At 33.9% G+C, this 27,865-nt stretch overlaps 3 protein-coding genes and 1 long non-coding RNA gene across 4 annotated transcripts; 3 read left to right on the top strand and 1 right to left on the bottom strand.

Moving 5' to 3' along the window:
• Window positions 1–1,198: 1,198 nt before the first annotated feature.
• On the bottom strand, window positions 1,199–6,677 carry LOC134280454 (uncharacterized). The gene is made up of 7 exons (XM_062762866.1): window positions 6,551–6,677; window positions 6,049–6,197; window positions 5,196–5,346; window positions 4,858–5,097; window positions 3,859–4,080; window positions 1,967–2,038; window positions 1,199–1,454 (listed from the first exon to the last, which is right to left on the bottom strand). Exons 1-7 carry the CDS (start codon window positions 6,645–6,647, stop codon window positions 1,279–1,281), a joined length of 1,107 nt encoding a protein of 368 aa, XP_062618850.1. The 5' UTR covers window positions 6,648–6,677; the 3' UTR covers window positions 1,199–1,278.
• Window positions 6,662–14,077, top strand: LOC134280455 (histone deacetylase complex subunit SAP18-like). The gene is made up of 3 exons (XM_062762867.1): window positions 6,662–6,778; window positions 12,317–12,423; window positions 13,569–14,077. The coding sequence occupies exons 1-3, from the start codon at window positions 6,662–6,664 to the stop codon at window positions 13,849–13,851; spliced, it is 507 nt and encodes a 168-aa protein (XP_062618851.1). The 3' UTR covers window positions 13,852–14,077.
• Window positions 8,771–9,596, top strand: LOC134280453 (uncharacterized). Its single transcript, XR_009994907.1, has 3 exons — window positions 8,771–8,871; window positions 9,242–9,346; window positions 9,516–9,596. It is a non-coding gene; the product is annotated as an uncharacterized LOC134280453 (long non-coding RNA).
• A 6,305-nt stretch (window positions 14,078–20,382) lies between the features above and the next one.
• LOC134280456 (uncharacterized) lies at window positions 20,383–25,702 on the top strand (the record flags this gene model as incomplete). The annotated part of the gene is made up of 3 exons (XM_062762868.1): window positions 20,383–20,727; window positions 21,486–21,620; window positions 25,560–25,702. Coding segments are annotated over exons 1-3 (501 nt in total), but the record flags the coding sequence as incomplete, so codon positions are not given.
• Between the last annotated feature and the right edge of the window lie 2,163 nt (window positions 25,703–27,865).

The raw sequence follows: 27,865 nt of genomic DNA on the forward strand, positions 1-27,865 counted from the left end.
TCTCATTTCTGAGTTAGCTCCGCCCATTACATTAATAAACCCCGCCCTCTGGGACTGCTCTCTGGGACAACTGGGACTGCTGGGACCGCTCTGGGACTGCTGTGGGACCGCTGTGGGACTGCTGTGGAACTGCTTTAGCAGTCCCAGAAAGCAGTCCCCGGGACTGCTCTGGGACTTCTTTGTGTCAGGTTGGGTCTGGTCGGTACTGTATGCAAAACTTGGGTCCGCCATTTTGGCCCCACCCTTGCCCCGGGGGTCATGATTTGGACAAACTTGAATCCACACTACCTGATGATGATTCCACATGAATTTTATCTTTCCTGGCCCAGTGGTACTGGAGAAGAAGATTTTTAAAGATTTTTCCTATATATTCCTATGTAAAAATTGGGTCGGCCATTTTGGCCCCACCCTTGCCCCGGGGGTCATGATTTGAACAAACTTGAATCTACACTACCTGAGGATGCTTCCACATGAATTTCATCTTTCCTGGCCCAGCGGTTCTGGAGAAGAAGATTTTTTAAAAATGTCATAAATTTTTCACAAATTCATAATTATCTCCCCTTGGAAGGGGGCGTGGCCCTTCATTTGAACAAACTTTATTCCCCTTCACCCAAGGATATTTTGTGCCAAGTTTGGTTGAAATTGGCCCAGTGGTTCTTGAGAAGAAGATGAAAATGTGAAAAGTTTATGACAACGACAACAATGACAACGACAACGACGACAGACAAATTTTGATCAGAAAAGCTCACTTGAGCCTTCGGCTTAGGTGAGCTAAAAAGGAATGAGGACAGATGACAAAACAATTAAACTGATATGAACAACCTTTTGCACATTATAAAAGTCAAGAATAGAAAAAGTTAAGTATTTTGAGCATCAATATCTCAAAGATGTGAAAGTGGAAGTCCCAGGAATGTTTTACTTGGAGAGAATTTTACTCTCAATATCTCAAATCTTTGGATATCTTAAAAGTTGTTTTAATTGGTCTCATTGAGTTTGAGATAATGAGGTTTGACTGACAGTGTTACTGTATATCACAACCACAGAATAACAAGACTTTCTTTTCAATAAAATTTACAAGAAATCTGTAAATAAAAACATATAAACTTACACAAAAGGAATGAATAAAAATGTATACACAATTGGAATGAATTTCAAAAATATGTATTTTTATAAAAAATTATCAAAAAGGATATGCTTCTGAAGTCATGATACACATATATTTCAATCAAAAACGATGGCACAACCTTGTAGATAAAACAGCTTCTTTTCCAACAGTTTTCATAGCTTGTATAAAAATCTCACTAATAAAAGACTAAAAATCACAACTAATGGACTGTATAAAACATGATTGCCAGCATTGCACTTGTTGCCTTTACAGAAGCAGTAGTTAACGGCTCGCTGGTAGGTGGTGATAAATTTCTTACAACCAATGTAGTCTGTGACTGGCTCCAACACTAAAATGAAAGACCGAGACCTTTAAACATACTGTTTAATAATCACACTTTACAAGACTGTGTTTCTACAAAAGATATAAATCTGATAATTAAATTCATCAACATGCACAAATGGAAGGAACTTAAGTGATAATGTATTTTTCAGATTAAAAATTTCTTGGATGTTCCTCCCAAAAATATTGTACAATACTTCTTAAATATTTTTATTCACATTCTATTCTGTATCTGAATTAAATTTTTCAATATTTGTTAATCTTAGGGGAATCTCTCTTATACTGTAAAATCACATATTTTCATGGGATCAAGTTTTTGTGGTTTATTGAAAAACTTGTTTTGTGGACGATGAATTGTTGAGTATGTTAACATTTTACATTTCATGGAGGACATGAATTTTGGGTAATTTTTTATCTTGAAAAGCAACAAAAATTACTCCCCCTGCCCCCCCCCCCATTAATTTGTGATCTCACAGTACAACAAGACCATTCTGATAAAAGAAAAAAAGTGATAATAACCTGTTCCCAGGCTTTGTAGCACTCTATAATACTCAATCTGGGAGTAACATTTTCTTCTGGCAACCTGATATTCTACAAAATAAAATGAAGAAAGATTACAGAAAAGACAAATATTAATGTAATCAAAATAACACTTATCCTAATATTTGATTTTATTGGCTCATTCAAGCAGTCGATGACACATCTGGTTATTTTAATGCAAGATAAATGTTGAGCGACTATTCTTTTTACATTTGTTTGATTTCAATTATTATTATTTGCATATTTTGTGTTTTGAAATTCCCTTTATTTAAAAGTAGAGGGTTAGTGATCAGTTGTAACAGGCTAGGGGCTGAGATTTATGAACAAATTCTCCGTGGACCATCCAATAAATTTTTACTTTAAAGCGGCATTTTTGTCAACTGAAGCAGTCAATTTGGTCTGTAGCCGGCTCTTAGGGAAAACCCTGATAATTATACAGTGTATACAGTCAAATGTTCAAAGTTATCTCAAAACAAGTTAAAACTAGATATCATTGAGATGGTGACCATCTCAAAGGGCCCCGCTTTCAACAATGAACATGAAAATGTAAGGTTAAAGATGAAGAGGAACATTTGTGTACTACAGTGAAAGTAATTTATTACGACTTCACAGATACTGCAATTTTACAGATATATATATATATATCAAAGTTATCCTGTATCCTCAGTTATATAAATTTACTTTAAGGAGAAAAATTATGCACCAAACAAAGATTTTAAACATAGAGGCTAATTCTGACCATGACCTAGAAAGTTTGACCAATTAAAATCACTGCACATCCATTGACCAGTGGCACTCTGTGAGTGAAATATGAGCCAGATTGGGCCAAGGAGAGAGAAGATATGCTTCAAACAAGGATTTTTCATATAATTCTGCTATGACCTTGACCTTTGACCTAGAAACATGGTTCAAGGTCACTGCACACCGATTACCCAAAGGCACTCTGTAGGTGAAGTATGAGCAAGATTGGGCCAAGGAGAGAAAAGATATGCTCCAAACAAGGATTTTTCATACAAGTGTGCTATGACCTTGACCTTTGACCTAGAAACATGGTTCAAGGTCTATGCAAATCGGTTTCCCAAGGGCACTCTTTGGGTGAAGTATGAGCCAGATTGGGCCAAGGGGAGAGAAGATATGCTCCGGACAAGGATTTTTCACACAATTCTGCTATGACCTTGACCTTTGACCTAGAAACATGGTTCAAGGTCACTGCACACCGGTTACCCAAGGGCACTCTTTGGGTGAAGTATGAGCCAGTTTGGGTCAAGAGGAGAGAAGATATGCTCCAGACAATGATTTTACACACAATATTGCTATGACCTTGACCTTTGACCTAGAAACATGGTTCAAGGTCACTGCACACTGGTTTTCCAAGGACACTTTGTGGGTGAAGTATGAGCCAGATTGGGCCAAAGGGAGAGAATATATGCTCCGGACAAGAGATCTCGGACGGACTGACGGACGGACAGCTGGACGGACGGACAGACTGATCACTATAGGGCACCCGCCGAGCGGGGCCCTAATAATATCTTGGATTCATTGTCACATGTAGTTATTCAATTGTAAATCAGTGCTTAAATTTATATATTGAATACAAAAAAAAAAACCCTGAGGTTTTCAATTTTCAATATGAAAGGGGGACATAACTCATAATATCTTGACAATTACTTAATATTTGTTCTACATCACTTTTAGTTACCAAAATTAAAGATCATATCATTCACAAGTGACCCTCTTGAAGACTGAGTCTTGTTGCCAATTTTTTACTAAAGAAGTAAAAGGACTAATTCAATTTTTAAAAATTCAGATAAAGCTCTCCTCAATGTAATAACTTGAACAAAGATTTTTTTCTGGAATATCACTAAACCTACCATCGTCCCACTCCTTGGAGCAGACATGACACCCCGTCTCTGTTCCTACCCCCGAGTCCTCGGGTTTGAATGGTTCCACATTACAGTAGCTACAGGAGTAGCAGGTCAGACCGTTGGTTTCTTTGTCGTAGTCATTCCCACTGCCTGGACCCTGTCCCCCAGGGATCACAATCTGCTCATCCCAGTTATTCTGGAACTCATTGAAAGAGCCATCACTCCAACCTATGAGGAAAGTTCAGAAAAAAGGTATAATTCTTCAAACAATCTTTCTCTAATTTGACACTAGAATTTATCATTTAAGAGAAATTTTATGCAGTTTTTAATGGCATTGTTTCCCTTAAGATTGGCCTTAACCATTTTCTTTTTCCTGCAATATACTGTAGCAGCAAAAATTTATGTAGGGGATAAAATTTTATTAATTATTCAAGACATTTAAAAGGTTTTGTTCACATTTAATATCTTTTTCTTAAGTAACCTTATTCAATAAATAGATAAGCAATTTTGAATGGGACTAAATTTTGTTGATAATTGTGATCTATGAAATAAATCAATACTGTTAATCACTTTATATTCGCGAGAACTTTATTTTCGCGTAATTACGCGAGATGGAATGCTAGCGAAAATTTCATTCTCGCATATTACAGAATTCCTTAAGATTATATAGAGCAATGACCACAATTAGTGAAAAATTTGTCTCGCTAATAAAGAGTCAATGACTATTACGCGAAAATAAGGTGTCGCGAAAATTAAGTGATCTACAGTAAATAAAAGATAATCCCCCTGTCTTACAGTAATAACAGTTGTAATAAATAAAAAATAAAATTAGAATAAAAATCTCCAATCATATTCAATATTAGCTGCAATAATATAGACCTCTAGACCTCTGTTGTTGTTTGTTTGTTTTTCTGTTTCTTTTTGAATGGGAGAGGCTGAGGTTTAAGATAAACAAAATCTGAGAGGGCTAGTACAATGTACATTATTGCAGATAGTTTAACATACCACCAGGATTACTGCCATCTGGATACAGATTCCCCGGATTGGAGTATGGAATCTGCCTTATCCGGAGCGTGAATCCGATTTTGCTGTCTTTTTTATTGTCAGTAACAAACTGTACAGTCAGTTCATTCTGTGTAGTTTTGAAAGATCTGAGATTGGGGAAATCTGCTGAGGATCTTATTTTCCCACACAGACCTCCAGGGGGAAATCCAGGGATCAGTCTGGCATTGTCAACACGGGGCCCTACAAAGGGGAAAAGTGCCAAATAAATTTGAAATTGCGAGTTGGATCGAGTGAGAAACTTAATCTGGTTAACACGTATTTCGAATAATATGACAAACCATTAAAAAGTTTCAGAAAATCTTTGCAGTAGGATGGAATGCCATCTTCGTTAACAGGGCCATGGTTAGCATCAATGTCAAGGACATCTAAACTGACTGTGATCTGGTGCTCTGGTTTGGCCTTTATAGATACAATGCAGTTCCTTGAGTCCTGTAAATAATGCACAAATTTGCTATTACCATGTCAAAAGAAGTTATCTACAGTGACAATAATTTTCAATGAATATTATGGTAATTGAATTGAAATGAAACACTTGTGTATTATGGTCAGAATTGGTGCCATGACCACCCACTGGAGGGAGGAATGTAATGGTCTGGGTTGAGAATATAAGCCCGGATAGCTTAGTGGGTCAAGCACCTGACTAGTAACACAGCCATTTCAGGTTAGATTCATGATCCAGCCATACATTTTCGCCTTTTCTGTTTCAGGTTTGCAAATTTACAAGGGAATACATGTAACCTATTTTCTAATTTGGTATCTGCAACTGTTAATGGTATTAAATCTAACGGTCAAGACACTAGGGATGAAATGATACACCTCCTTTAAAGTTCGATACATATAAATTGTAAAATTTGGTCTCAGTTCCGTTATTTTCAATATGAATTTTCTACTTCCTTTTACTTAGTCTAGTAAAATATTTTACATGCAAAAGAACTGAACCCAAAATAGAGATTTTGTACCGTGTGTCAAACCGCGAAAAAATACTGAGGTGAATCACTGTCAAAGAAGAACAATAAAAGATATATCTCACTGTTCTTCCTCAACAACTGATGGTGATCAGGTAAGAGCAAAGCATTCTCAAAGGGACATAAAGCAAACAAATAAACGTGATAAGCTTATCTTGTATCATACCTGGTAAAAATTATAAGACTGCGACCTCACATCCTCATATCCATCTATGCTGTTCTGAAAGTTGTACTTGGTTCGATAATATGCTGGGTTTCTACAATACTCTTCATAACAGACAGAACAAAACTCATCTGTTTGCAAAATGATGTCCCCTAAAACAGGCATAAAACATGATACATTTTTTAAAATGGTAAACATTAACTTCAGGCCTCTGGGCATAGTGAACAACCCATATTTGGCAAGATTTTTTTTTTTAAAAGTAGAATCTATTTAGAGATATATACGTAACCTTTGTTACTGAATAGCATAGTCTTGTAACAAGGTTACATACGAACATAGGTAAAAGTCAGCACTGATTCCTTGCCCTGACATTAGAAGAACCCTCCTCATTAATTTTTTTTTTAAGCCAATACCTAATATGTCTTTCAAAATAGGAAGATATAACATATGCACTGGAAAGGGGCAATCCATAAAAGTTACATATGTTAACTTTAATAAGACTAACCTGCTATAAATGATATTTTTAAAAACATAAACAAAACAAATTTCTCCATCTTGAAATCATTTCCGGAAATGAATGAATGCTTAGGAGACTCGTTCATCAAATATTTCGAGTATGCGTTCTCGCTCACAGTCATTTGGACGCTTTAATCAGAAAGTAAACATGGCCACGGTTGAGTCTATGGTTGTTGAAGAGCAAAGAGAACCGGAAAAGCCGGTTGATAGAGAAAAGGTAACATTCTAAACGTGTGTTTTTCAATCAGACTTGTATTCTGCCTTTCATCAGTAAAAAGTCCAACGCTGTGCAGCATGTGAAAGACTTCTTTTCAACTCTACAGCTCTACACAAGCTAACGTCTGAACGTTACATGTATCCAAATGTTTTTATGCATTTTTCCCCCATTTTCATTAAAATTATAAGCCTATCACTATTTCCCCAATAAATGAACAAATTGAAAAGTGGAAAGACATAGACGTTGTTTTTAGGACCTTAAAAAAAAAAACCTTTAAAAAACTGGAAGAAATCTGCATAAATTTTAATCTCAAGTTTGAATCAAATTGTGATTCCACAGAATTTTAATGATTACCTCAGTTTGAAAAGAATGAGAAATTAGCAGTCTAGACGAACTCCAAAAACGGCGTTAACGGAAGTGAGAATTTCAGTCCAGAAAAAACTCCAAAAAACGAGTCCCACGCATGCGCAGTTATATCTAGCTGCAGATCTGTGGCTCTCCGAAAAAAAAAAAATGTTGATAGACCGGAGAGCTACAGTGCCACCCATTAAAAAACTGTATATTTATTGCACACGAAAAAGTGCGCTCGGTTCTCGGTTTATTTCTCCATGTTTTTAAACTGTAATCTGAAAATATTACTAACCGTGTGTTGTTAACATATTCTTTGACTCTTTCCACAATAAAACATTCCTTATAATTGTTGTTAATAGTCCTCCTGGCCCTGATATTGTAATCATCGAACATTTCGCTTATTTATACTGCCATTTTGGTTTCAAGGATAATTCGGTCCAATATGCTTCGTTCAGATGTCAACTACAAAAGTACTTGATAGAGGAAAGAGGATTTTTTTTAATCTTCCAGTTTATGCAATTTAGGTAAGAATTTGGAAGAATTAATCAACAACCAAGCGCACTTTTTGTGCGCAATAAATATACAGTTTTTTCAATGGGTGGCACTGTAGCTCTCCGGTCTATCAACATTTTTTTTTTCGGAGAGCTACAGATCTGCAGCTAAGTTATATCAAAAAACGGTGAAAAGTGGGCTCTTACAAAAATTGCTTTTGCAAAAAATTGGATTACCTTACAATAATGTAAGTTCTCAGAAATGATTTATAATAAATGTCTCTAGAGAACGTATTTGTTAGATTTTTGATTTCATGTGCAAATAGTTTTTAATTTTAAGTCAAAGTTGACCAACTTCGAGCTTCAGCCAGACCTCGTACAAGTAGGACACAGAATACAAATTAAACGGTCTAAATCTTATTAAAACATTTCTGTGATTGATAATTTGTTTGCAGTAACTAAGTTAGTCATTTATGACTACTTTAACCGATTCTAGAAGTGTTTTTGTGAGTAAGAGACGCTGGCGAATTTTCAGTTGCTCGAATTTCCTCTATCTTTCATGCCTATCGTGTACGAATGAAATTAGCACGTTTAGGGCAGCAATGAGCAACCACATTGTAAATACATCTTACCAATAAATCTTTAATAAGTACAAAAGTAGGAAAAATATGTAAAACTGAATAATATATATTGTAACTGTTTAATATTGACTGAATTTTACCCATTCATAATATTATTTCGTCATGAAATCATGTACGGCATCTGAATTGAGAGCGTGAGTTATCGCCATCGATATTCACCTTATTGTTATAAGGCTGTCTAAAATTAAAACTATGTTTAACGTCACCCGCGCGCGTAGGTTTATGAGAAATTCGTCTTTGAAAAAAACAAACAATTCGGAATTCCGTATGTCCGTTCCGGTTTGGTTCTACAATTAGCGACTAAATTCTGCTTCCCGTAGTGACAGAAAATGTGCTTTGATAGCCGCAGTAAAGGCAGTTGGTGTTTTATTAGGCTGTCTAAAATTAAAACTATGTTTAACGTCACCCGCGCGCGTAGGTTTATGAGAAATTCGTCTTTGAAAAAAACAAACAATTCGGAATTCCGTATGTCCGTTCCGGTTTGGTTCTACAATTAGCGACTAAATTCTGCTTCCCGTAGTGACAGAAAATGTGCTTTGATAGCCGCAGTAAAGGCAGTTGGTGTTTTATTAAAGAAAACTAGTGAATTAAAGAGCTTGGGACCATAAATGTAAGTAAAAAATAGATGATTTTATTATTGAAGTTAATGACAAAGTCTACTTTTTTTTTTATTTTTGTCAGTCTTCGAATCACGTACAGACTGACAGACTCTCAGTTCGTGATTATTGGCTGAACTTTTCATTGTATTTTGGAGAGAATCGAAAAACTTTTTTACTGAGTGGAAAGTGTGTCAAAAACCAATATTTATATACAGTGAAAAGCATCATTTAAACCTTATTTAATTTATTTAATATTAAAAAAATATGTCTGTAAAAATCGAAAGGAACAGTAATGAGTAAGATAATTGATTTCTTCATAATTCATGTACAAATAGCTACAATTTTTGGAAAAGATAATACTTGTCTTAACCATTCGAGCAGGGAGAAGCTTACCGAAGATAGGGCCTTTCAAGTGAAGGAGAGTAAGGAAAGTGGTTTGAGGTATTCCAAGACGTAAAGAATCCTGTCTTTTGTGTGGAATTCAAGGTATTAAAGATAATCTAACAGCTATCAGTATGGTCCAAATATTAGTATTCACACTTTCAAAACTTAATGCTACTAGGTCTAGTACTAAGAAAAAATATGACATAATTCAATTTGAGGATATTTCAACATGAACAGTTTTAAATATTGTCATCAATAATTCTAATTGTAGATATTGAGCAACAATTCCCACAAGAAGAAGCAATTGCCTCCAGGGTACTATGGACATGTGGCAATATAAATCCAAAGGACAACTGAGGCCTAGTTAAAAGCCACTTTCCTGCACATTCAGTCTTAGACTACATTTTTTGCTAAGAATAGGACTCAAACTGATTTACACACTAAGGAAAAACTCTGCTAGGAAAATTAATCTTAGGTGTCATATCAATTAAATGCTCATATTACTTAATTATAATGTTTTTAATGTACTGAATAGGTTAATTTGAATAAATTCACAATTGTTTGAAAATTTTGTTTGTTTATTTTTTTCCTCCCTCCCTCGTAGGTTTTGAACTTGAGATGTGACGTTAAACGTAGAATTAACTTTAAACAGCCTAACATATGAACATATATTATCATGAAAACATTTTTTAGAACTATAATCTTTGAACAAATCACTCTTTTAAAATTACGGTAAAATAGTCGTCTCAAAACGAACGTACCTGTTAGTATCTCTGCTCCGCCGCGAAAATTGTGCGTTTTTTTTTTAATAAAATAAATACGACCTAAGTGTCTTGAAAGTGAAATTTAAACATCTTTATTGTAGGAATGGCATAAAATCTTAATCAAAGAGACAATAAATTAATTAAAGAAATTATAATTCTTACCGACTGTATTGAATCCGATGTCGTATATCCTAAATCACTATTTCAGGAATACGAAGCAATAAATAAGTCAATAACCACTAAATAATTTAATAAGTGCAATTATTTATTCAACAAAAATTAAAATCCAGTCACAGAATACTAAACACAGCCATAAATCGGTCGTATTTGTGGATAAAGCGAACGACAATCCATCGTTTGTTTACACCGGAAGCCATTTCGCCGCAATGCATGACGGAGCCAAAGACTTCTTTTTTGGAGTTCACGCCGTTTTTGGAGTTCGTCTAGACTGATTAGGAAAGTACTTTGCAGATGAGCTCATTCAAATATCCTTCATGGTGGACATAGATAGAAAGTTCTTATTCTGATATTGTCCTACGGACCCGGTGAGGGCTTACAGTACCGAGACACGTTTAGATTATTCTAACTAGGTGGACAGAGAAAATGACCATTCAGAGGCAGGTTTAAGGGGGGCCATACGCATCCGGCAGTGACCATGGTGAGAGCCCCTAAATTTGTCAAAGTAATTAAGTTCACCTAAATCCTACCTTTGTCAATAAAATGTGAAAAAAAATAGCTACTCGGTTGACCTTATTTTTACTTGACAAACATCTAGAATCAAGGAGCTCATGAGGGGTCACCCCCTGGGCCCCCTTCCAGAATAAATCACCTTGACCCTCTGCCTACTTTTTAACTTCAATCCCTGGATCCATGTCTGCCATTAAGCATGGGACAATGTCTTGTTGAATGTACTGCAAGATTAATTAGCTCACCTGAGCTGAAGGCTCAAGTAAGCTTTTCTGATCAAAATTTGTCCGTTGTCTGTCGTCGTCGTTGTCGTCGTAGTCGTTGTAAACTTTTCACATTTTCATCTTCTTCTCAAGAACCACTGGGCCAATTTCAACCAAACTTGGCACAAATTATCCTTGGGTAAAGGGGATTCAAGTTTGTTCAAATGAAGGGCCACGCCCATTTCCAAGGGGAGATAATCATGAATTTGTTAAAAATTAATGGCATTTTTAAAAAATCTTCTTCTCCAGAACCGCTAGGCCAGGAAAGATGAAACTCATGTGGAAGCATCCTCAGGTAGTGTAGATTCAAGTTTGTTCAAATCATGACCCCCGGGGCAAGGGTGGGGACAAAATGGCCGACCCAAGTTTTACATAGGAATATATAGGAAAAATCTTTAAAAATCTTCCTTCTCCAGAACCACTGGGCCAGGAAAGATGAAACTCATGTGGAATCATCCTTAGGTAGTGTAGATTCAAGTTTGTTCAAATCATGACCCCAGGGGCAAGGATGGGGTCAAAATGGCTGATCCTATTTTAACATAGGAATATATAAGAAAAATCTTTAAAAATCTTCTACTCCATCCAGGAAAGATGAAACTCATGTGGAATCATCCTTAGGTAGCGTAGATTCAAGTTTGTTCAAATCATGACCCCCGGGGCAAGGATGGGGCCAAGATGGCCGACCCAAGTTTTACATAGGAATATATAGGAAACATCTTTAAAAATCCTTCTCAATTACCACTGGGCCAGGAAAGATGAAATTCATGTGGAAACATCCTCAGGTAGTGTAGATTCAAGTTCTTTCAAATCATGACCCCCTGCCCTTGGAATATCATATGGTGGGGCCAAAATGGCCGACCCAAGTTTTACATAGGGAAATATTGGGAAACCTTTTAAAATCTTCTTTTCAAGTACTTCAAAGCTATGATTAGTGATACCCGGGGTATTTATATGGAATCATCCTCAGGTAGTGTAGATTCTAGTTTGTTCAAATGATGAACGCCTGGAAAGGGGGGGGGGGGTAAATTCAAGCCCGATGTGCTCAGGTGAGTGCTGTGGCCCCAGGGCCTCTTGTTTAATTTTATGGACACATATGCACAGAAGAACTAGTGAAATGTCTTTCCTAACATTCTGTAAACCACATATATACTAACAAACATTAAAGAGAAGCTAATTCTCTTGTGTTACATGTACACTTTTATTGATGCTAGCCAACTGTTCCTATTAAATTCAGCTAAATCTTTCTGAAAACCATTACTTTTGGGAGTCAATAAATTTCACACTCTTAGACAAACCAATCTTAAGAAGCATAAATAAACATGAAAAAAGAATTATGTTTGTTTACCATATGATTTCAGACCTGTCCCCTTCTTCTAAGAGTCTTCAACAATCTAGGACGCCATAATCCAATGAGTGACTACCACAGGGGACAGACTCCAGCAAATGAACTTCAGATCTATACATGGTAAGTCACAGGGGACAGAACACCCCCCCCCCCCCCCCAGCTAATAAAAATCAGATCTACATGTGGTAAGTCATAGTGGACATACCCCAGCTAATTAACTTCAGATTTATACATGGTGAGACACAGGGGACAGACCCCAGCTAATGAACTTCAGATCTACACATAACAAGTCTGACACAAAGGACGTAAGCTATATTACACATAAGGGTTAGTATAAATCCTAGAATCATCTCTGTGACTGACAGATCTTAAAAAAAAACAAATTAACTCATTTTTATCTACCGGTATGCCTTTGTCAGTCCAGTCCAATACGAAAAATCGTAATATTACTAAAATTCGTAATATAAGCGATTTCTAACTCTTCTAAGAGTTACTTCCCTTTTTTCTTATACAACCTCTTTGTTATGTTTCATCAGAGATTATTGGTCTCTGGTTTCATCATTATGATATCGTGGATATGTATGGTTAGTGCATTTTCTTTGTTTTGGTGCATTTGATCCAAGTGCAAGCGGATTCAGAGCCTAGTGAGAGTCTTACAAGTTATCTCTCATAAAATCTCGTTGTTTGAGATGAGGGTCTGATTTTCAGGGTAGACTTCGGGAAAAATATAGGGAATTCGGGGATTATGGACCATTGTGACAAGCTTGAGGATACATTGAAATTTTATGGAAAATTGTTCCTATCCTTGGGAAAATTCTTATATAAGAATAATAAAACAAAATGTTCACTCACCCATTACCATTGTTACTTTCTTCTTGCATTTCCATACTTTTCGATAGACGTCACTGACCAAAATGACCACGTGATACTAGTACCATTGGGGCATAATATATTTCTGACGTCATACTTCCATAAACATCATTCAGTTTCTTTCAATGCTTTATTTTGTCTTGCATTACGAAAACTCGTAATATAGTCTCTCTCAACTTGCTATATTACGAGTTTCCGTAATTTAACTATATTACGAAAAATAGTAATATAGGAATAATATTACGATATTTTGTAATATTACGATTTCTTGTAATATTACTATATTTCGTAACATTACGATTTATCGTATTGGACTGGACTGTTTGTTATACTGAAAAAACAATTTTTACAAGGAAAAAAAACTAATTTAGTCCTCATGTTTGTTTCGTGAACAGGCTAGATGCAACCCTGAAAGAGTTGACAAGTCTGGTCAAGGAGGTCAACCCAGAGGCCAGGAGGAAAGGAACATTCTTTGATTTTGCCATTGTGTATCCTGATCCCAGGGCACCAGTTTACAGACTGCGGGAGATCGGAACCACCTGTGCCGGTCACCGCGGCCAAGATGATGGAATTAGCCTCGCCAGTAAAAAGTTTGTCATCGGAGATTTCCTGGACATTGCCATCACTCCACCCAGAAATGACAGACCAAATCCAAGGAGAAACAGACCACCATATTGAGTGAATGATGTTTTGTAAAAAATGAATCTTTGTGAAAGGATGTTTTGTAACTGATAGATATGAAATACTAGTATGGAGTTTATGAGATTTCAGGGTACTTTTTAATTTTTTTCACCATTCACAATCTCATGAGAAATGTGTTCATTTCAACCATCATTTTAATAGCAACCTGCAGCAATTCTTGGAGAATAAGTCTCTCCTTTGAAATAAAGTCTCAAAAATCCTTGATATTTTCCATGTTTTTGTCTTTGTCTAACTTTTTAAGGTCATTTGAATGACTTTGCTGATCTTAATAAGATACAGTCAAGATTTTTTTTAGATTACATTAACTTTATTTTTTTGTCATATAAAAGTTAATGTAGCTTGGAAACTTGACCCATTCATTTTATCACACCCTCGCTTGAGACTTATGTGCTTGTCTCAAAGCCACGACAGTGTCTGGGGTGGACTATTGGTAAATGAAGATAAAGCCACCTTACAACTTGCAGACCTTTATTTCTCGGCGGTTGGGGCAGTATCAAGGACACTAACTCTCCGAATATAAACAAAATTTTCTATTTATAGACATGATTGCTAATAATTGACAGACTTGAGTAGCATGTAACATGAGTTACTAGTATTTGACTTGAGTTATTTGATTTACAAGCAAAAGTTAAAGATTAATTTTTAAGTAAACAATAATAAAGTAACTCAAAGCACAATCCATCTTGTCATATCATTTACGGCTAATTTTAAATCTAATTAAATATTTCAAGGTAGATAATTTTACAGATTGAAGTAATTAGGACAAAACATTAAATTAATGAGAGACATATCAAATTTGAAAGAGGCAATATTCAATGTAAAATTGTTAGAACGTCCATTGGTAAATTGTCATCTGTAACGATATTCAAAAATCATTTTTATGGCTGAAATAAAGCCATTTTCACTAAATTTGCTATACTGTCATCTTTAAAAACAAATCGAGAGCAAAATAAGTCATGCAAAAAAGTATACTTATCAAATTTTTGGAAGATGCCAATAGAGAAAACATAATTTTTAACTAGGAAAAAAATAACTTTTCCGTGAACAATCAGATTTGTAGTGTATTGGCACTGGCAAGTCCAAACAAGTAGATAGGTCTACTCGATGATTTGTATTGTATTCAGGTAAGCGTAAAGGCCCGTGAGCCCCTTTACTTATCTAAAATTCGAGACTTAAACCCCCACCACGAGTTCCAAAAAGATTTCTTGGGTATTTAGGGTTGCATGTTAACAAAACCTCACATTGACTACATATATACAGCTGTACATTGTTTTTTTTTTTTTCCAATCCAAAATGAGCATAATTATGCTTTATCAGCTCCACCAGGCAACCATAAAGCAACAGTGTTCAAAGAATTTAAATTACCCATAATGCAACGTTTATGCTTTGTCAGTGTCAACCACCGGGGCTTGTGTAGAGAAAATAAATCAGTTAAAAAAAATTAGTACCTCGAAGAGAAAAAAAAAACTTTCTCTCCGAGGTACTAATTTTTTAAACTGATTTATTTTCTCTTAGTACACAAGCCCCTGTGTGTCAACTCGATCCTACCCTTTAAACAATTTTTTAACGACGTTCGATCCTGATATTTAAAGTCTTAAACTTTTTTTGCCAAGTATATTTTTAGTTTCTACATACATAGCTTAATTGAAATTCAAATCAAATAATGGGGGTCAATATGCTTCTTTTAGCGCTACAGTACATTTAATATGACCTTTCTGCACTGAAATTTGTGTCTTAATTAAAAATTACATCTTCCACGTTTTCCCTTTAATATTTTTATCCAGTTAAAGCATGAAACAAAATGAACTGTAAGTCTGTTTAAAAAAAAGACACTTAAAAATTGTGATTAAGAAAAAGTTTCAAATTGCTTCGCATAATCAATTATTTGACCTTTCTGCACTAATAAAATTTTATTTTTCCGGCATTGAAAATATAATAAGCAAGAAAACTATTTTAAAGTCTTAAACTTTTTCTGATTTGAAGCAAATAGGTCAAAATTATCTTGAATATTTATAAAAGAACATCAAAAGTGGGGGTATATGATGTACATTTTCAGATATTACTAAAAAAGTGTGAATTTTACGTTAAAATTGGCTCAATTTTTTCATGGATTTTCAGAATATATTTACTAGATTTGTCACACTTTGTTGATAGAATTCATAAGAAATAATCTAATAGATATTTCAGAACCAGCATAGCATATTTCACTGCAAAAAACAGCTTTGTGTGCAACCAGCATGGAAAAATAGGCATCCAAAATTAAAAGTACTGTTATAGTTAAAATGGAAAAAACTGATCATTTTCGTCTAAAAAACCTTCCGCCACAAAATATAGTCCCTAACTTAATTCTACTTGAATGGAATTTAATCGCGGTTTTTTCATTGAATATAGTTTAATTTGCATTGTAGAATTCAGTTTTATTGTTTGAACCTAAAAATGATGCTTAATTTCATGAATAAAGGACCTGCGCGAAATACGCTCAAAATATCAGGATCGAACGTCCTTAAAGCCATCTAATCAACATATAAACATAATGGAAAAAAATAAAGATAAAGATTTTTAACCTGTTTAATAACGGTTTATATCAAATTAGGAATAACGTATACAACAGACTTCAGTTTTTTTCCTAACAGCATGGCTAAAATGATCGACTTTCAGTATATGAACTTCGTGATAGAAAATGGGTCAGTGTGTTTTAAAGCTTTTTAGGATCCCCATGGTAAATAATCCAATCGTACTTTGACATAGATGTTTTAAAATGGTTTTATACTTGTGTTGTTTAAACTTTTCAATCAGGATTGACATTTTTGTTGTTAAATGTATTAAATTGTCAATTATACCTAGTTAACACAGCAATTTAAAAAAAAACTTTTCAAATATCGTTTAATCTACTCAGTATTTATCTTTTTAAAAAATATATACAGACATATAAGAATAGACAAATATTTCGAAAATTATTGACTGTGTTCGATTGATAAAAATACTCTTTTGCTAAGATTAATCCTCCATACATGCATTAAAGGAATTCTACTATTAAATATATATATATATACATGTAGTTACACAATGACGTTTAATGCATATACGTAATTTGGAATCTGTGCAGTTTTATTTTTATTTTGCACAACTTTCTTTGGATTTTGACAGGGATACAGAATAATAAACGAACATGAAAATATTTTTTCTTTTTGAAAATATGAATGTTGTTCATACAAAATATGATAAATGTAATACCAGTATTTCTTTTTTAAGAAAAGGAGGAATTTAACCAAAAGAATATGCTATGGAATTCTTTGAATAAAATTGAAAAAAAAAATATATATACTTTTTAGGTGGACATCTAATATAGGAATGCAATTAAATGTATTGAGTATTAATAATGTTTCAGATATATATGTATGAATGTTAATTGGCGTATTTCTGCTCCTACATGCAAGACAAATTGTACTTACATGCGAGATATTACATGTTTACATACTTATTTATCTCGCATGATAAACCCAATCAGTCGCATGTCAACATAATTCTGTTGCATCTTAATTGTAGATTGTCACATAATGGGCATTAGTAAGTGAGTTTACCAATATAAAGTTTATGTTGGCATATTTCTGCCCCCTACATGCAATATAAATTATGTTAACATGCAAGAAATTATGTCAACATGCAAGAAAATTATGGCAACATGCAAGATAATCATGTTCACATGCAAGTTACAAATCTTTTAAGAAAATCTGATTTTAAAATGGGTAAAATCACGCACTGACGCTCTTATTTATACGGAAACGTATAACCGCCTCGTGTTGTTGTATTAGAACACGATATTATGATATAAAAATGTTGTCAAATACAATTACTTAAAGGTTTGGCGATTAAATTATGACAACAATCTCTAATGAATAATACTTTTCTGATATATTTTAGACGACTTTTACACTTTGATATATCCAAGTTGAATTCCTCAATGTTGCACTAAAATAATGTGTAAAAATTATGTCGCTAAAATTAAATATCGCAGAAATTAATGCAATATAACATATATGAAGATTTCGCTTAGACGACTCGATTTAATCAAAGAGCAAAATTCAACAAAATTAAAACGTCTTGTAACATCAGATTTATTAATAATAACTGTTGTAATAAATCGATGAGTGTGTGCTTTTTTAAGGACCCGAGCCACTCTTTGAAAACCGTAGCTACGGGCATGATTTTCATTCTCCGAAATTGATTTAATTAAAAAAAAATCTAAAATTTAACACTGTCGAAATGATTTTTTTTCTCAGAATTAATTAAAAATGAATAAGCAGTTTTTACAGTGTTATAATTGTTTATATATTTGCTTTTTTATTGTACTCAAAGTACAACTTCATAATGTATGTTTGTATAAATTATAATATAAATCTGAATTTATCAAATAAATCAAAGCACGATTGGGGGAAAAATTGTGCCTGTGACAGCACTAACTAAAGAGCTTGTGTGTTATCTTTAGAAAAAAAGATGACAAAATGCAAATTATTTCGTTTATTTTATCAATCTACACATCTTGATAAAAAATATATGAGTATGTGCAGACGTACGCTCGATTTTTTCCAATTGAATTATCAAAGAAAATTTACAACTTTCTCTTTTAATTTTGAATTTTTAATAGTTTGAGGTCATATTTACTTGAACTCATAAATATTCGTAAAATTAAATGTAAAAATACTCAGTCTTTATCTTATGACAATCAATTTTATTGGCTCATATGACTAATGAGGACCCTGGCATCCTTAGATCACTTGTTAGTATAATGTACTTTTTCCCCCGTTTCATGCCTTTGACTATAATTTTATTATAACATATACAATACATTTATGTATATTGAGTATATCTCTTACATACATTTTTATTAATTGCTCTCATTATCATGAATGTTCTATAAATTGGATCCTCCTCCTTCTAGATCTTTTGTTTGTAAATCTTTTTTGCTCCTTCAGGGAACTGATAAACGTGATAAATTGGACTGATAAAATCTTGTATCTTGAATAAATCTTATGTTACATGTCGTTCAAATTTTGTTGAATTTTGCTCTTTGATTAAATCGAGTCGTCTAAGCGAAATCTTCATATATAGTATATTGCACGAAACTCTGCGATATTTAATTTAAGCGGCATAGTGTTTACACATCATTTTAGTGCGACATTTAGGAATTCAGCTTGGATATATCAAAGTGTATAAGTCGTCCAACACATGTCAGAAAAGTATTATTCATCAGAGATTGTTCTCATAATTAAATCGCCAAACCTTGAAGTAATTGTATTTGGCAACATTTTTATATCATCAAATCGTGTTCTAGAACAACAACACGAGGCGGTTATACGTTTCCGTACTTATTAATCTGACATCGTAGATGCAAGATGTAACATAATTATGACAAGATGCGGGTTACTTATGTTGACATGCCAGATAATTATGTAGACATATGCAAGAACTTTATGTTAACATGCTAAATACTTATGTTAACATGCGAGATAATTACGTAGACATGCAAGATATTTATGTTCACATGCAAGATAATTATGTTAACATGCGACTTAATTTATGTGAAGATGCAAAAAAATAAGTTGCATATAAACATACATATCTTGCATGTTAACATAATTATCTCGCATGTTGACATAAATAAGTCGCATGTCTACATAATTATGTTGCATCTTAAGCTTGCAGCTATACTGTCAGATACGAGCGTTCGAAAGTAAATTTAACCATATTTAAATTATTTTTTCTTATAAGATCGGTAACTTGCATGTCAACATAATTGCCTTGCATGTTGACATAAATATGTTGCATGTCTACATAATTATATTGCATGTTAACATAATTTATCTTGCATGTAGGGGGCAAAAATAAGCCACCATAAAAGTTGGATTCTCTAAAAAAAAAGATGTAATTTACAGGATTTTGCATATCAGCATACTATATAGCACGTTGACATGAATTTGCATATACATATAAACGTGATTATGTTAAGTTGCATGTTTACATAATTTATCTTGCATGTGGGAGTCAGAATTATGCAACCAAATGAATGTTCTTTCCTTTTGAATTCTTATCTTGCATGTCAACATAAATATGTTGCAACTCGTCATACATACGTTATACATATCGACAAGATTTACCAACCTGCTTGTCGTCTTACTTAAATACCGGTATATTTATCTTGCCATATGTCAACATAAATATGTTGCATGTCAGCAAAAGTAAATTGCGTCTTGAAGTAGCATATATTCAATGATTCATTTATTATCTTGCATGTCAACATATTTATGTTGCATGACAATGCATGTTGACATACAGGTATTAAATTTAAGTACTCTGTTTTGAATGTTGACATAATTTTTTTTTTGCGTGTTGAGATAAATTATAGAAGAATAACTTGCATAATGAGGCAGGAATATGCAACCATAAAAACCTTCAAATTCAATCAAGATAACAAATAATCTGCACTAGGGAAATTGGCCAATATAACAACATGTGACTATCGGGTGCTTGGAGGGTTGTCCAATAGTATGCGTTATTTTAGATAGATCTACATGTATTAAAAGTGGAAAGAAACCCTTTGGTACACCAGACTAGGGGTCAGACATACTACAATGCGGTTCCTTACTTGCATGCTGGTTTTTCTTTATTTTCCTAACGGAGGCGAGGGAGCTGTTGACGCAAGTATTGAGAAAAGCTGTATAGCGATGCACACCTTTCAAAAAACTTACAATACTCTGAAAACAAAACTACTCGATATTAACACCGAGATGAATCTACTGAAGGATGATGTGGACGATGCTATTGAACAGACTTGCGGGCCTTTAGGAAGTCTTGGTAATATTTTGTTATTTTTCTATAGAAAGCTTAATAGTAAAATGCACGAATAAACCTGTTTATATATTTTACCAGAAGTATAGATTTCAGTAATTCTTAAATTGTTGTTTTTCACTTTTGTAAAACAAAGTAAAATCAGAGAGAATAAATTCATAAAAATATACAATAATATCAAATTAGAAAAAAGTCTTTTAATTTTCAATAGAAAAACTTATCTCATATCAACGAATAAGTGAAAAAAAATTGAAATCACAAAATTTGAACTTACATTTATTGAAAATAACTCATGATCAATAAATTTCCTAGTTTTCAAAATAGTCATAATAATAAAGTTCAAACGATGCATATTTTTTCCATCTGATATACGCACACGTGCACCCTTTATGCATTTTACAGAATGTGACTGCATAAATCTTATTTTTATTGAAAATTGAAGAATTCAGTCTGACACTCATGATTACTTGTATTTATTTTCTTGGGCATTGCGATAATAACAATACATAAATACTGCATAATCTATATAATTACTTTCTAATATACATGTATTTACTATGCAATGATTTCTATAAATACGCGCAGTACATGTAATTAACATTGAAATATTGTAAGATGATATCAATACCAAGTACTGGAAAAAAGAAATGGATATGTTTAGTATAATGATTAAACAGCAAGGTTTTCTTCAGAAAATATTCGGTGAATGTAAATATTTTGCTTCAAACAATAATTCTATTCCATTAAAAATCCTTCTTTTTCAGGAACTGCAAACACACACTTATTTCGACTAACGTATTGTAATTTCGAGGACAACGAAGATGAACAATGCACATTTACACCAGTGTATTTCGTTATTAATCAAGCTATCACTGATCATACATTTGGTAGCAAGATAGGTAAGGATATGCTAATTATTTCGGTGAATGATAATAAGGAGATAACTAGAGCAAAGCTCGTTGCAAAGCAACGAGAAGGTCTTCCGTCCTGTTTTGACCGGAAGTGACGTCAACAAAAGAAAGCAAGAAGCTAAGTCGTCTCCAGTCACTATATAATTTCAATTTTGCATCAAAATCTGAAAAAATAAGCTTTATTTGGCTACTTTCGGTTTGACCGGAAGTGATGTTGACGGACGGAAAATAAATTTTATGCTTCCAGTGACATATGTTACCCAAAAACTTGTCAAGAACAGCAAATATATGCATTTTATGACGACTTCCGGTTTGACCTGTTTCACCGGAAGTGACGTCGCCGGACGCATTTTGACGACTTCAATAGATTAAGCTTGACATTTTGAACAACTTTGCTTCTTGGACGTATTACAAATTCTCAATACTTTTTGAGATATTTGGCCCCTCTAGATCCCTTAATTTAGGGGATTTTTAGTTTAGAAGATAAAAAGCAAAATATGTGTAAATTTTCGCTCTTTTAGGCGTTCTAATTTTTTACCCCTGTATAGCGCCATTTTGAACAGAGAAATCGAAAAACAAAAACCGATGTGCACAACTTCAATCCTTCTATTATCTAAAATCAGTACAATTTCTGCTCCAGCTTTAGCCGTCTCTGAGCCTTTGTCTGGAAACGAAAGCCTATAAATTTTCGTTTAAAGGGAAATAACTCAAAACCGGAAGTGACTTTTTGAAATTTTAGACAACATTCTGATAGAGTTTAGTATCTTGACAATTTGAGCGAAATCAATTGAGAAATGAGTGAGATATGGGGCTTCAAAGTTGGCGTCTAGGAAGTAGAAGAAAAAAAAAAGAATAATAATCTTTACCAACAGAATCAGTAGAAGGTCTTCCGTTGGAAACGGAAGACCTTAATTAAATTAGATAAGGAGTCTAGCTGTGATAAGAAACGCCATCATATTCAACAATGTTACAGAAGTTCAAAGTACGAAATTTTATATTATACTTATTCAATTGATAGTAATTTGGCATTAGGGACAAATTTTATTGATCTGAATATCTGTTATTTTTTTTTAAACGTACAGGTTAATTTCAACATATTTCCATTTCTATTTGTTCTTCTGTAATACCAGTATTAACTCTTTGAAAGTTAGAAGAGTTGATTTCTTGAAAATTTACCAGAATGCAAAGTAAGCAAAGCGATAGGTCAGGAGTTAAGGAGACCATACACTAGAAAAATTGCTAACGCACCACCTAATTAAAATAATATTTTACTTTTCAAAACTTGTTAAAGATTTATTTGATATAGTATTCCGTTACAAAATTAAAAAATTAAGCATTTAAATGTCTTATTTGATAAATTACTACAATGTTAATTGAAGTGTGACCATTTCATAGAAAACGTGAAAATCGTGTTCATACTAATTTGGAGGGATAGTTTTCTAATTTTTTCTTTGCATTTTTGTTTTTTAAGTTTGTACTAATTAGAAAATCAGAAAAAAATATACAGTGTGCAGCATTTGATCCCAGGTGAGCGTGATAAACAGACAGTTTGGTGTCTGCAGGGGGTACCCTTGGAAAGATATGTAAAAATTAAAACAAGGAAAACAATATTTATTCTTCTGGTAAAAAAATTGTCGCAAATAGATAAGTTAACATAAAAATGCTCACTCTAGGTAGCCAAGCCATTAAGTAAACACCACACCACAACTTGAATGTCGTTCCACAAAATTGAGGCAACCGGATGTTGAGTGGACTGGGTCTGGACACGAATGCATTAGATGACTAGCAGGCGATATGATAGTCAATCGCTGCATATTATTTTCATTTTTTTAACTGGGAGACTGTTTCTGGTGTAACCTCAAGGACCATCATCTGTAATTAGCAATGCATATATCTGTGCAAAAAGAGGTACGCAATGCATGTCGGGAAATTGGTTTTGGGCATGAAGGTCATTTCGGGGTTTTGTTCTGACATCAAGACATTTGAAAATCCCAATGTATTCAATATTATGGCCTTTTATATATACTAATACCGTTTAGGCAAATGTTCAATTCACAAGGAAGAATCATCGGTGGTGCGTTAGCAATTTTGTCTAGTGTATATGCATGTAAATCCCGTATGCTCTTTATGTCTGACGCCAAGGAGGACTAATATGCATGGAAATCTCGTGCAGCTGTTTTTGTGTTTGACGTCAGTGGGCTGGAACTGTTGAAATTGACATGGGAGGACTCGTGGAAATTTAATCTTTTACTATGCATTTTATTAAAATCTTAATTTACAATTTTATTTCAGAATAAAATAGAAAATAAGGCAGCACTGTCTAGTTAGTAGAATTTGCCAGGGACATCAAGGATATAGTTGGAAACGTGGGATAATTTATGCACAACGGGCGAAAAATTATCCTACGTTTCGAAGTACATTGTATCATTGATGCCCTGGTATGCTCTACTAACTAGACAGTGATTCCCTAATCAAATAATTGTTTTCTTTCTTTTTTAGCTCACCTGAGCTGAAGGCTGAAGTGAGACTTTCTGATCAAAATTTGTCCGTTGTCTGTCGTTGTTGTCGTTGTCGTAAACTTTTCACATTTTCATCTTCTTCTCAAGAACCACTGAGCTAATTTCAACCAAAGTATCCTTGGTGAAGGGAATTCAAGATTGTTCAAATGAAGGGCCGATCCCTCGTCCAAGGGGAGATAATTATGAACTAATGCAAAAAAATAATGGCAACTTTTATAAATCTTATTCTCCAGAACCACAGGGCCAGGAATAATGAAATTCATGTGGAAGCATCCTTAGGTACATGAAGTGTAGATTCAAGTTTGTTCAAATCATGACCCCCGGGGGTAGGGTGGGGCCACAATGGCAGATCGAAGTTTCAGACAGGAATAAATCGGAAAAAATCTTTAAAAATCTTCTTCTCCAGAACCACTTGGTCAGGAAAGATGCAACTCATGTGGAAGCATCCTCAGGTAGTGTAGATTCAAGTTTGTTCAAATCATAACCCCCGGAGATATGGCACCTAAGGCCACAATAGCTGATCAAAGTTTTACATAGTAATACGTTGGAAAAATCTTTTTAAAATCTTCTCAAGATAAGCAAGGCCATATGATTGGTGATATTAATACGGAAACATCCTCAGTTAGAGTTAATTCAAGTTTGTTCATATCATTACACCGAATCCATGATATGTTTTTATATGGAAGTAATGGAAGCATCCTCAGGTGGTTTATAAGATTCAGGTTTGTTCAAATAATGACCTCCGGGATTAGGGTGTAGCCATGCTGATGGATCAAAGTTTTGCATAAGAATATAAAGGAAAAAAATCTTCTCCAGAACAGAAAAAAAATTGTTAAGTTAAATTGACATGTAAGCATCTACAAGTAGTGAGGATTTAAATTTATTCAAATAATGTCCCCCGGGGGGAGGGGGGGGTTGTGAGGGGTCCCAATGGGTGATCAACTAATATGTTGGAAAATCTTTAAAAATCTTTTTATACAAGTATGGCAAAGTTATACATGTATGCTTTATCTATATACATTGTATTTACATTCTCGAGTAGAAAATTCAAACCCCCTTCCTCAAACAAGTAAACATTTCAATATTGAGTTTATTTGTGTATTTTAACTATCCCATGTGCTCAGGTGAGCGATGTGGCCCATGGGCCTCTTGTTTCATTTATATTCCCTTTTCTTGTTGATGTCTTCTGAGAAATACATTTTGTATTTATTTCTGCGAAAAATATTATTTTCATATCGTCCACGCTAACGGTCAATAGATAGAGAATTATGTTACTTATACTTTTAAGGATTGTGCAAAGAAATTAAGTTATTTGATATTGGTCAATTGGACACACGTAGTTATACATCTAATCTTTAGAAGATTTCATTTGTTTGAGTTAAACCTTACAATATATGTATTCCTAAAGGACATGTGTACTATGATCCTGCGTATACGTCTTTATCCAAGTTGACGTCAAAGATATTTCCACCATCACACGCTTACTGCATCAAGTTTTATGTTTGGTTGTCTGGAGTAACAACTACTGGAGAAATAAAGATGTATCTACAGGTAATTGTTCTATTTTAATTATAATACATGTATTATATGGTGTTATTTATTCCAATTTGATGACATTTTCTGGACTCAATTATATATATTTACACATGCAAATGTCTTCTATTATATGGCAATACGAAATTAAATTTAATTTCAATTTTCAATGACATGCTGATCATACTTTCGAGCGAATAAAATGCAAATTGTGCGAGACTTTTCATTGGGCGAGGATATGATATGAAGTTATATGTGATCATACGTACTAAATAGGATATGTTCTCGTGACCAACTTCTTAATATCATATCCCAATGAATTTTTAACATTGATATCTAATTCCATGAATAATGAAACGCAAAAAGACTATTTACCCATGCACATTAGAAAAACAAAGTATGAAGACCCGTCAAAGTTTAATATGATGTTTGAGTCGCCTGCAGAGCAGAGTGACTTTTCGTGTTCGCTTTGCCAAGCTTGTCTCTTTCCGGCTGTCGTCCCTATATAGCAATTTTAATTTTGAGAACTGCAGAAGGTAGACATTCCATATTTTCTCAAAATTTTCATATACATGATTGATATTTGAAAGGAACGCATGGATTATTTTGCCAGGGCACTGCCGTTCATAAGATATGTTGAAAACCATTAGATAGTGTAACAGTCAACTTGGCAATGGCATTTAATCGTTAAGATAATTGATTTGTCGTACATTATGAGAAACATTTATAAAGATGTTTATAACCTCATGAAATTAAGCATTTTAGAAATTAAAATTTACATGCAAATGCATCGAACATCACTTGTCATTTTCCGTAAGCTGAGATAAACCTAGCTTCTGTAAGACTTAACAGAAAAAGTCAAACGATGTTTGCTTGAGCTTCAATTCAAATCAGTTTATTGTGACAGACTTGTACCTTATTGTATATTATATAAATCAAAACAAAATACCTGATATGAAATATGGGGATGACAAATAGTCTAGAAGCTAATACCATCCATTTAAACAGTATAAATTAGGAATACCATCTATTTAAGCAATATAAATTAGGAGGAAATTAACGTTATTTGAACCTTAAAAAACATAAAAGGTACGTGCCAGGGTTGGTCAGAACGCTGACACTGCACTCTTTGTCATAATCAAGAAAACTGGAAAAATCGAAGTCAATTTAATGTGTAAACTAGATGCTGTCATGAGACAGTAATACCCGCACTAAGGTGTTTGCCTCTTAATGCACACTACTTCAAATTGGGCTTTACCAAGGAAAAAGTCAATATAATTCAATAATTTACATAATACATGTATATTCATCAAACTGAGCATAATATGCTCAGCTGACCATGTGACCCATGGGCCTCGATCTTATTAGGTATTTCAATTTGTAATTCATTACCAGTCTGGAATTAAACAACAGAAATTAATTAATGATGTAAATTAGGTTTGATAAAGGGGGGCTATAAATTTTTGGCCCATAATTGGAACTTTTTAAATCTATTTTCTCATATATATCAACAACAAATAATATTATTCAAATTAGTGTAAAGTGTTTTTGATGATTTTTTCAAAATGTACAAACTGTTTTATATTTGATTAGGCAGAAACACCTTGAAAGCTGCCATATACCCAATCAATTTACTCCCCCCACCCCTCTCCCATCAACACACACACACACACCCACACACCCACACTTACGTGTAAGAGGTGCCAATTCAACATCTGAACTCCCCACCCTGCAAATGGACACTAGCCTTAATATCAACGCTATTCAGAAAAGAAAAAAACCATACGTATTATTTAAGCTTTTAGATTGTAGTTATTGGATGCAATTGCTCTTTTTTTAACTTTAACTCTGCACCTGCTAAATGAGCACCAGAGTTACACTCCAAATGAACACGTCTTTTACACCCATTCAACTGAACATTTTACATACACACTATCAATATAACATCTGAAATACATATACACTCCTTCAATTCAACACTCTTATTACACTATAACACTTAGGACCTAGTGTCTCCAAAAACGGCATAAACAGCAGAATGTGTTTTGGCAGATTTTTATCCTTTCAAGGAGAATCGTGTATACTGCAAAGGGACTTTCCCATATACAATGTTATCATGTAAAAAATTCCAGACTTTGGATCGTATGCCAATAGACTACCAATACTGCAACTAGAATGGAT

The sequence above is a fragment of the Saccostrea cucullata genome, unplaced genomic scaffold (assembly GCF_032062105.1).
Source record: "Saccostrea cucullata isolate Sc308-1 unplaced genomic scaffold, CSIRO_AGI_Scuc_v1 ctg5834, whole genome shotgun sequence".
NCBI lineage: Eukaryota > Metazoa > Mollusca > Bivalvia > Ostreida > Ostreidae > Saccostrea > Saccostrea cuccullata.

Coding starts and splice junctions, on each gene's coding strand:
- LOC134280454 (XM_062762866.1), bottom strand. CDS start 6,647: ATGAACGAGTCTCCTAAGCATTCATTCATTTCCGGAAATGATTTCAAG. Junction 6,198..6,550: donor AAAAATATCATTTATAGCAG/GTTAGTCTTATT, acceptor TGCCTGTTTTAG/GGGACATCATTTTGCAAACA. Junction 5,098..5,195: donor TTTTCTGAAACTTTTTAATG/GTTTGTCATATT, acceptor TCCCCTTTGTAG/GGCCCCGTGTTGACAATGCC.
- LOC134280455 (XM_062762867.1), top strand. CDS start 6,662: ATGCGTTCTCGCTCACAGTCATTTGGACGCTTTAATCAGAAAGTAAAC. Junction 6,779..12,316: donor AGCCGGTTGATAGAGAAAAG/GTAACATTCTAA, acceptor ATATGATTTCAG/ACCTGTCCCCTTCTTCTAAG. Junction 12,424..13,568: donor GAACTTCAGATCTATACATG/GTAAGTCACAGG, acceptor TTTCGTGAACAG/GCTAGATGCAACCCTGAAAG.